This window comes from Leptodactylus fuscus, chromosome 5 (assembly GCF_031893055.1).
Source record: "Leptodactylus fuscus isolate aLepFus1 chromosome 5, aLepFus1.hap2, whole genome shotgun sequence".
NCBI lineage: Eukaryota > Metazoa > Chordata > Amphibia > Anura > Leptodactylidae > Leptodactylus > Leptodactylus fuscus.
The window spans coordinates 74,051,028-74,060,408 of record NC_134269.1 but is presented as its reverse complement, the minus strand read 5'-3'; the positions used below and the strand labels follow the sequence as shown (position 1 = coordinate 74,060,408).

General features: G+C 38.2%; 1 protein-coding gene across 1 annotated transcript in view; it reads right to left on the bottom strand.

Moving 5' to 3' along the window:
• Positions 1 to 288: 288 nt before the first annotated feature.
• FBN1 (fibrillin 1) overlaps positions 289 to 9,381 on the bottom strand; it is a 158,363-nt gene continuing 149,270 nt past the window's right edge. The window contains exons 63-66 of the mRNA XM_075273441.1: positions 8,575 to 8,694; positions 7,289 to 7,520; positions 5,218 to 5,386; positions 289 to 2,410 (exon numbers count right to left, since the gene is read on the bottom strand). Coding sequence (XP_075129542.1) covers positions 2,021 to 2,410; positions 5,218 to 5,386; positions 7,289 to 7,520; positions 8,575 to 8,694 — 911 coding nt within the window. The 3' untranslated portion in view covers positions 289 to 2,020. The remainder of the gene's footprint in view (positions 2,411 to 5,217; positions 5,387 to 7,288; positions 7,521 to 8,574; positions 8,695 to 9,381) is intronic.

Here is a 9,381-nt window from a genome sequence, read left to right as displayed (position 1 = left end):
AAGCATATAAAGAAATTTGGTTAACAATGCAGTTGAGAAGCTCAGACAAGGTGGCAACTCCCAGAATTATGTATAGAAAATAGTATATAAAATTCTGCAAAATAGAAATAGATTAGAACAGTCATATTTTACTATCTGGTTTTAATGAATAAAAAATTGTGAAATATCCTCTTTAAGGCTATATTTGTAGTGCAAATTTTCCACTTTATGTGAACATGGCCTTACATTTCTCAATCTGAAAATATATCTGTAATGCCTAGTACACACAAAACACAATGCAAATTCCAGTTTGTTTTATAGCTATTTATTTTCACATACTAGGGCAAAAGTTATATTTTCTTTCCATGAAAAAAAAATGCAGGGTTGGAATCAGAGACACAATTGTTACTGCCAACACCATATACTTCCAGCAGAATTGTGTAATACAGGCCAAATAAATTAAATTGAAAAATAAATGGAAAAAAACTGATTATTTCGAAATGACGAATACTGCAATGGTGACTGGACAAAAAAAGACATCTTCTCTATAGGGAAAACAGATCAAGGCTAATAATCTTGTCTCATAACCCCTTCAACATATGGAATGTAAAAATGTGGCCTTGGTGCAAATGAAAAACTTTCCAGGGACAGTATCACTGTATCTGTGAACAGAATGCTATACTGATCATATTGTGAATGATATAATAGCAAATCCGTCCCCACTCAGATACAAAGAATAGCACAGAAGATCCCTGAAAGATAAAAATGAGTCAAGTCCACATAGAACTATCTAGTAATCCACGATCATCAAGGAAGTGGGATTTTGCATGATACCTTTTGCAATTTTACACCATAGAAAAGTGCTTGAAAGACACCATAAGAATCAACGTCAGACATTCACATTGTAACATTTACAGCAGCAGATTGACTGCTGATTTATTCTGTAAATTTAATAGATTTTTTTTTACTTCTTCACACAGATGAAAAACAGATGTTTCATTGTAGTTATGTAAAAGTGAGTACCACAGGACATTACATGAAAGCATACTGTCTTGGTCCTCCTGCCAACATGAAACTAAAGATACAGTAATAGCTGTTGTATGATTGTAACAGTATATTGTAATGTAACTACTTTGGTTCAATTGAACAATGTAACAAATACGTGACATAACACAAAAAATACTGTTTTATGGTGGCATCTGTGACACTGATATGAATGCCGCTGGGTACTTACAATGTGCAATGTATGTCATATATTGTAGGATGGCACTGAACTTTCTTTGATAATCCTATATGGTCATCTGACCTCAGTGCATTCACCTAGTATCAGAAGTTGCACCACTAGGCTTCTGTATACAAGTAGTTGGTCTTTATAAGCACCGTTTAAAATAAAAACCCAAAACCATTTTAGGTTTTATATCTAGTTTACAATTGCTCCGAGGATAAATAAAAGCTTGATTACAGTATACACACATGTCATCTACATGACATATAGAGATAATTGAGATAAACTATAGCTAACTTTGGTTGAGTTTGTAACTTTTTAGACAGAATAATGGTTGACTTCTAAAATGTGTACATATTACAGTGCATTCATACAAAATGTTGAGTTATAGCACCAAAAAGGTATCATAAATGTCTGGCTTAGTGAGTTTAGGTGGCATTGGAAAACTTTGACGTTACAAACCAGAGAAGTCCAACACAAGAACAACTTCATGTACCTCTGCTGAAATTGTCGACCATTTCAGCATCAAAGGCCAACTTCCATTTCAAAGAAAGTCTCCAAGTTTACAATTGGCGTATTCACCATATGAAGGTAGCTCAGCTACATACTATGTAAGAAGCCTGAGAAAGTGGTTGTGTTGAGCTGGGATACTGATCCTGTACCTTGCATATGTCATTAGAAGAAAGTGCTTTTTATTCATAAAAACATACTTATGAAGGGTTTGTACCAAAGCTATGGGAAATCAGTGAATTTGGGCAAGGAACATTCATGTCTACTTATAAATCTTTGTTTTTTGCTGTTCTTTGGCTTGGCGAATTAATGAAGTAAGATCTTAATTTTCATTTTAAGAATGTCACCCAGTTCACCAGTGAGGTAGTCTCTGTCATGTTTATCTTCAAGCTGGATAAGCTCTTTCTCCTTATAAAGAGGAAAACTGCTAATCTCTAGGTCATAAACACCAGGGACTGGCTTCTTCTTGGTCAGATGCAGGTAACTGATTCCCTCTTTTTGGTTGAGTCTGAATAAGCCATCTTCATTTCCAGAGTCTATTACATATCTATTGTGATGTTGTAGAGTTGTGAGCGCTGGAGTCAGCTCAAGAATACGGTCTCTGGAGTTCAAGTGGGAGATGTTAAAAGAAAGAAGTGCTGGTTTTTCAAGATCCCAACTTGCGAGGTTAACCATGGTTTCCAACTCAAGTTTCTCCTAAGAAATAAAGGAAAAATTTATGAAAAAAAAATGTATAATCAATAAAATTAAGTATGTATAAGACTGCATTCACATGACTTATGTGGCCTCCATTACTGTATCCATCAGGACATATACATTAAATGAATGTTGTACAATGGCATCAGTCATAAGTCAGCCTGTACAAAGTCATTGCTAGAAGTAGGGTCCTGGTCTGTATAATTATACAATGTTTTCTAAAAGTAGAAATGCACCTTCAATGCAGGTACACAATAAAATATGAGGTTGGCACCTTGTAAATATAGCTTTTAAAAACTCAATACATTGTTTCATCTATCTTGAGCAGCTTGCTAGATATTGCTGATTAAATCTCCTCACTGTTTACAGCATCTTTCCTACGTTTCTAACCATCTCTATTGTCTTCTCACTGTAGCTGACGACTAATGGGGCCCACAGGTCTGGAGCACCAAGATTATCACCTATGACGGAGCAGGGAGCTGTAAATTCTCTGCTTTGCCATAGAAGACTGAGAGTGAAACACAGTCTTTGTCTGAAACTGGCCCTGGTAATAGATTTACAGGAGACAGTAGTTGGGGTTTCAGGCTTTCCTCGACCATTGCCATGAAGCTGGAATGGGGTCCTCCAATAAACAAACCCTCTAAAGGATTATTACTATTACCTACTATTGATGACCTATTCTTACTCTTGATGGCTTTTTGGCTAGAACAGTGGGCTTGATCGTGCCTTTGTTATCTCTGTATGCAAATCCCAAGCACACTATTAGTCTAGCACTGCAAATGCCTGCTATGAGAGAGGACTGTAAAACTGCGGAGTCCTGGCGGTTACGGTACTTGCTCTGTTTGTGATTAGCATCATATTTAAAGTGCAGATATTCACCATAAGAGTATAGCGGATATCAGCAAAGGGATGCCAGGTGGGACAGAGCTGCTGGGAAAAGTTTAATGCCTAAAGTTTTTTTTAGGGAAATCTATGACACCTGTACAGGTATTATTGTGAACTCTAAAAAGAATCTGCTTTGTATTCTCGCTCTCATTAAGAATCACCTCCAGGATCATGCATGACATACATAGAGAACTATTGACATGCACTTATGTGAATAAAAAAACTGGGGTTGTGATAGAAAATTATTCTATAGTCCAAGCATCAGCTAGTTCACACGTAAAAACCTCCTGGCTTATTTTGGGGCTAGTTCACACGTGAACAAAGGGGCGGATTTTGACAGCGGATTTCGCTTCAAAATCCGCCCCTTTACAATGGTGGTCTATGTAGACCACCGGGCTTTTTTTTTTCCGCTAGCGGCGGGCTGGCGCTAGCGGAGAAAAGAAAGGACATGCCCTTTCTTCAGGCGGAAGCCGCGCGGCTTCCGCCCCCGGCAGCTCCCTCCTATGTCGGCTCATTCATTTGAGCCGACAGCGAAGGGGAAAGCCGCGACCGTGATGGTCACGGCAGGCGGGTTTTGACAAGAGATGCTCACCGCGTCTCTCTCCGTGTCAAAACCCGCGCAGGCAGTTCACGTGTGAACTGACCCTTGGTCCTGAAAAAAAACGCTTCCTAATTAGGAAGCTTTTTTTTTTTTTTACCTTGCCAAGCTTTTTTTGGAGCTTTTTTTTTTTGTAAAAACCGCTTCCAAAAAAAGCCAGGCTGTTTTCCCCTCCCATAAGGTGAATGGGCTGAAAAAAACGCTAGCGGTTTTTTCCCGCGCGTTTTTTTTGCAAAAAATTTGCGTCGCTTATTTTTGCAAAAAACCGCACGGAAAAAAAACATGCGGTTTTTGCCTCCCATTCACTTCTATTGCTTTCTTCAGGCGGAAAACGCCTGAAGAAAGGTTATGTCGCTTCTTTTTTCTGCTAGCTGAAAAAAAGCTAGCGGAAAAAAAAGCTAGCTGTTCACATAGGGCTCCATTGTAAAGGGGCTGATTTTGAAGCTAAATCCACTGTCAAAAAACTCCCCTTTGCCCACGTGTGAACTAGCCCTTAGGCTGTGTCTCTGCTTCCTTCTCCCTCATTTCCTGCTCCCTTTTCTACCCAATTTTCCATAGATATCTATAGACATGATACATGTGACCTGCAGTCTAACTTGAGCAGAGATTCCAGAGTGAAATTCAGTTTACCATAGAGGAGGTAGAAGAATTTTTCAGTGATGATATATATTACAAGGTTGAACGCACCGTGACCATTTAATGTTTTATTCTATAATTGGTAACAAGATGAAAAAATATACGTTTCTTAGGCAAGGATTTGTTTAACAAATTTGTTATTTGCTTTTTTTTTTTTTTTTTTTGTAGAAACCACTTTCAATCTTGCATGAAACCTTAGAGCTTTGTTTTGTGATTCAGATACGAAGCACGGACACAGAGTCGAATAATTCTGTCTGCTTACTAGTCACTACAAGAGGGAGTCTAGGAGCTCAGTGCATACTGTGTCATCATTAACCTATCAGATATTTTTTTCTGCCCTAAACTTTTCCAGTATGTAAAACAAAGTTATGACCTCTCCTGAGGTTCCCTTCAGTAAAATTTTTGTCGCTGAAAAGTCAAGTAGTTATTTAAAACTTTAGATTGACATATGCAAATTTCCCTTAAGTAGTTACAGGGATGCGGAGCAGCTACATCTAGTCAAGCAGTCATTGTTCTAAATCACACCTTGAGCAGCAAGACTGTCACGTCCCTCATTGACTAGATGAAGCTGCTTTCCTCCCCTGTGTCTAGTTAATTTATTTTATGTTTTTTAGAGAATTACTCCCATAGCTAACACATTTTTAAACTTTTTTCTTTTCATGCAGTCTGTACAATTCATTATATTTACCTCATCATCTGTAACTGTGTCATTGGCGCTCCTTCGTTTCCTTCCTCTTTTAGGATAGCCATTGATCTTACAATCATAGCACGCTTCTGGGGATAAGGAGTTGTCATCTATTTCCCCACTGACTGCCATATCCTGAGCTCTGCTCATTCCTGCTCCAGATACGCAATGTCTAAAAGAACAACAGCAATATAGGTCAAACTGCACACTCATGTCTCAGAAGCTAAAAATATAGAATAGGAGCTGCCTATTGCTCAGGTCCAGACCAATAGACACACGGACCATTAAAATAGCAGAAAGCAACAATATTGCAGCACTTTTTCGCCTGGTGATTTTTGGCGGTCACTTCGACAGAGCCTCCAAACAGAGGCCCTGGCGTAGATGTGAACCCATCCTGAATAGTACTATTGTGCACAATGTCCTGGATTCATTTATAAAATAATTGAACATACTGATGTACTTTAATTATGAAATCTGCAGGAATTTCTGAACCTCGACTTCACATTTATTACTGTGCTGACAGGAAGCTTTCTTTGTGCTGAAGGGCTCACACGTACACTGCAGCCTCTTCAAACAGCGAACTAGCTGGGGGTCCAGGTGCCGCACCTTTACCTATCTTTAACTGACGACCTATCCTAAGGATAGGTCATCAATTATACATCCTGAAAAGCCCCTTTAATAATAATGATTCTGACATGATCTTTGTCTAATTCCAAGATAACGTTTAATCTTTGCACAGACAATAACAGTGAAGTTAGAAAATGTGAACATGTGACATAACCCTTACTCTAACACTGTGTTCCAAGGGCGGTGGCACTAAAAGCTTTCCATGCCAAGAGCAGTTTCTGAGAATTATTCCCAACAACAGGAAAGTCACTGCCTCGGCATTCAACACACTATAGCATCAAATGAAATCTTTAGCTGGTTCTTGACTTGTGAAACTCTGAGCAAATGTTCAGTCAAAATATGGTACAGCTATAAGTGATATGGAGCTACTCTGATCATGTAACGGACCAGGAGCATTATTTATTTTCCTTTGGTTCTGTCAATGTAAGTTTCCAAAGCATTCTGAAGACTATTGGTCATTAACTGGAAGGAAATGTTTCTTCCATCTGCATTTAGTCCAGAAGGTGAACAAAATAGGAAGACCATGTAGTGTAGACAACAGCAGGAGAGGAGGATGCTACCCCCTTTGATGTACGGTTACTCGAGTTTTGTAAAATGATGGTCTATCACAAGAATAAGCCATCAATTTATTATCTATGAGGGTCTGACCTCTAGGATCCCCAATAATACTGAGAATGAAGAAAAGTGATTGTGTTCCCCTTTAAGTTTTCCATGCACAGTAGGATGAGTGGTCACCATTGGCCGTGGGTGGCCAGAGTGCCATTGAGCAGGGATAAATAGAGAAGAAAACCCATCAGTAGAACTCCCACCTTTCATGTCATTACTTTACGAGATGGAATACCCTTTAAGAGCACCTTGGTAACTTACATTTCACTGAAACAAATTACTCTGTTGTGCTACAAGACCCATTTAGGTTCCTGAAAATTTGCACAGTTCACTTTAAGTAATAAGACTTAGCGATGTAGCAGGGCCATAGTTTAGGCCTGTAACTAGCTGCAGTAGGCATGTGTGGACAACATGACATCACCATTGGTGTAGATCAACAAGCAGGGAGTTGTATCAATGGAGCTGGGGGGGGGGGAGTAAACAGGTAAGTATGTGTTCTTTTATTGTTCTATACAAATTTTCACAGTCAGACAGTTGTTTCAAATGGACAACCCCTTTACATGTCCCCTTTATCCACAACCAACTTGAATACGTGATATAGTGAAGCATGGTAGCTGAATCTTTTTTCAACCACAAAATGTCAGGCCTCCTATGTTATATCGCTTTATCGAGTAAAGCCAAAGGAGACTGATAAAGGACATAGATGTAGGAGCTGAAAATATATATGTATAAATAAAAATGCTTTTATTTATACATATCGTCGCCCTTTTTCATAAGACAAAATAAGACTGACAACATTCCTTATTCTTTATTATAAAGGAAAATAAAAAAAAAAGATTACCCTTGTCCCACTCTGAAGTATCCTGGAGGGCAACCACACACATAACCTCCTTCTGTATTGGAACAGCCATAGCTACATGGAGCCTGGGAAGAACTGCATTCATTGACATCGTGGCAAGTACTTGCAAACTGTTCAAACTGAAATCCTGTTGGACATATGCACTTAAAGCTCCCCAGCGTATTGTGACACGTGGCTCCTCCACATATCTGACTGCTCAGGCACTCATTCTCATCTGCGGGGGAACACCAAAGAAAAGTAAATTACAATTAGTGTGTTTTATCATTTACTGAAAAAACAAAGAATACATCCCCAAATCTATCCTTTCACAACTGAAGAATACTTCCATGGCTATAGGGAATATTTACTGCAGGGAAGTATGTGTTGGTAAAGGATGTAATGAAAGGGAGATATAACACCAGACAAGCCCTTTAGATAGACAAAAACTGCTTTTAGAGATAAACAGGGGACACAATGCTTTTCTACTTCTGCAACACTGAAATCAACAATCTAGATGAAATGAATCTCAGATGTCTGATATTGTTCTGTTATTAATAATACTTGTGGACAACAGAAGGAAAAATCAGTGAGTGGTCATTTGTCTGGAAATAGGAGGCCTTTCTATGCCTATTAAAAAGACAATAACAAGGGAAGTCATGGTGACACACATGTCTTCACTTAGCCATGGCATGACAAACACATCTGTTAGCATTACATGTTACATTAAGAGAAGAACACTTCCTATTATTGGCACTAGGATTAGTTCAGTTTACAACTAAGCAAAATAAATGTGAATTTTCCCAAGCCATATGATAATTGTACATATCTGGATAGAGAGTGAAGCACTGCCAGCCCTAGCGGGACACTATATACATTATTTGCACTATTAGCATTGTTACTGCCTGTCAATGGATTTGGATGAACAAAACATCATATTGGTCAGGGTGACAGTGCCTATCAGATGATGTATGTCACAGAGATTTTCACACCCGGTGACAGATCACTGTCTGCCTAGTTTCACATCCATCTACAGTTATATCAAGTAAGTTATTTTCTACTTTCTCATTCCTGGTTCACGCTCTTTATTTGGAACTTTTAGAGTTACTCTGGCAATGGAGAAATTATATTATATGCAGCTTTTTCTGCATGCAGTACATTATCAATAGTGAGTTAACTACTCCCAATCTGGTTTAGATTTCATTAGCGGTCACGCTATTTTATATGCAAACATCAAAGTTTATTAATTGAGCCTTACATAATTTATATCAAAATTCCAAGGAATCACTTACCCACACACTGATTCCACTGGTAATGTTGAAGATAGCCTTGTGGGCAACTACATCTATATCCACCTACGATGTTCTGGCATCCATGCTGACAACGATGGCTTCCATCACATTCATCCACATCTAGTTAACAGAAAAAGAGAAAAGAATGAAATAGTTTTTATATTTTTTAGAAATCAAAGCTACAGACTACTGTCTGTATTCAAGCATACACTGTAAGTACAAAGATCATGTAAAAATAAACTGAAATTGTAGAAGAACAGCCGTATAGTAACAATTGTAATTGAAGATCACAAAGAGATGAATATACTAGACAGATCAAATATTTATGATTTATTATATGGCAGCCAGATGGTTTAACCAATATGCCAACATGGCCTAGATACTCCTGCGTTCGCCAGACACTATCCTATAACTGAGAAACACTGATGTTGCTCTTGGCTAATGCAACAATGTGAAAAACCTCCTGCTCCAACTAGATATTAGAGATATCGCTGAGGTGCACTACTCAGGATCCTGGGCAGCCTCTAGGGCATAGAATTGGCAAGATTATACTGACACTGAACTACAAGGGTCAACTTTAAGAGTCGATGAAGCTTGGAAAGAATTTAGATTTATGTTTACACCACAGGATGAATAAAAAAGGTAATAAGGTGAAATTTATGATCTATTGTTATATTACAATCATTAACATAGAGATGTTCACTCTTTAACAATGGCCAGCAAATGTATTATTTGGCATATTTATTTATTTTTTTTTTCAGTTCGTTTTAACAGATTGTTATTAGATATGTCTCTATTTATTATGTG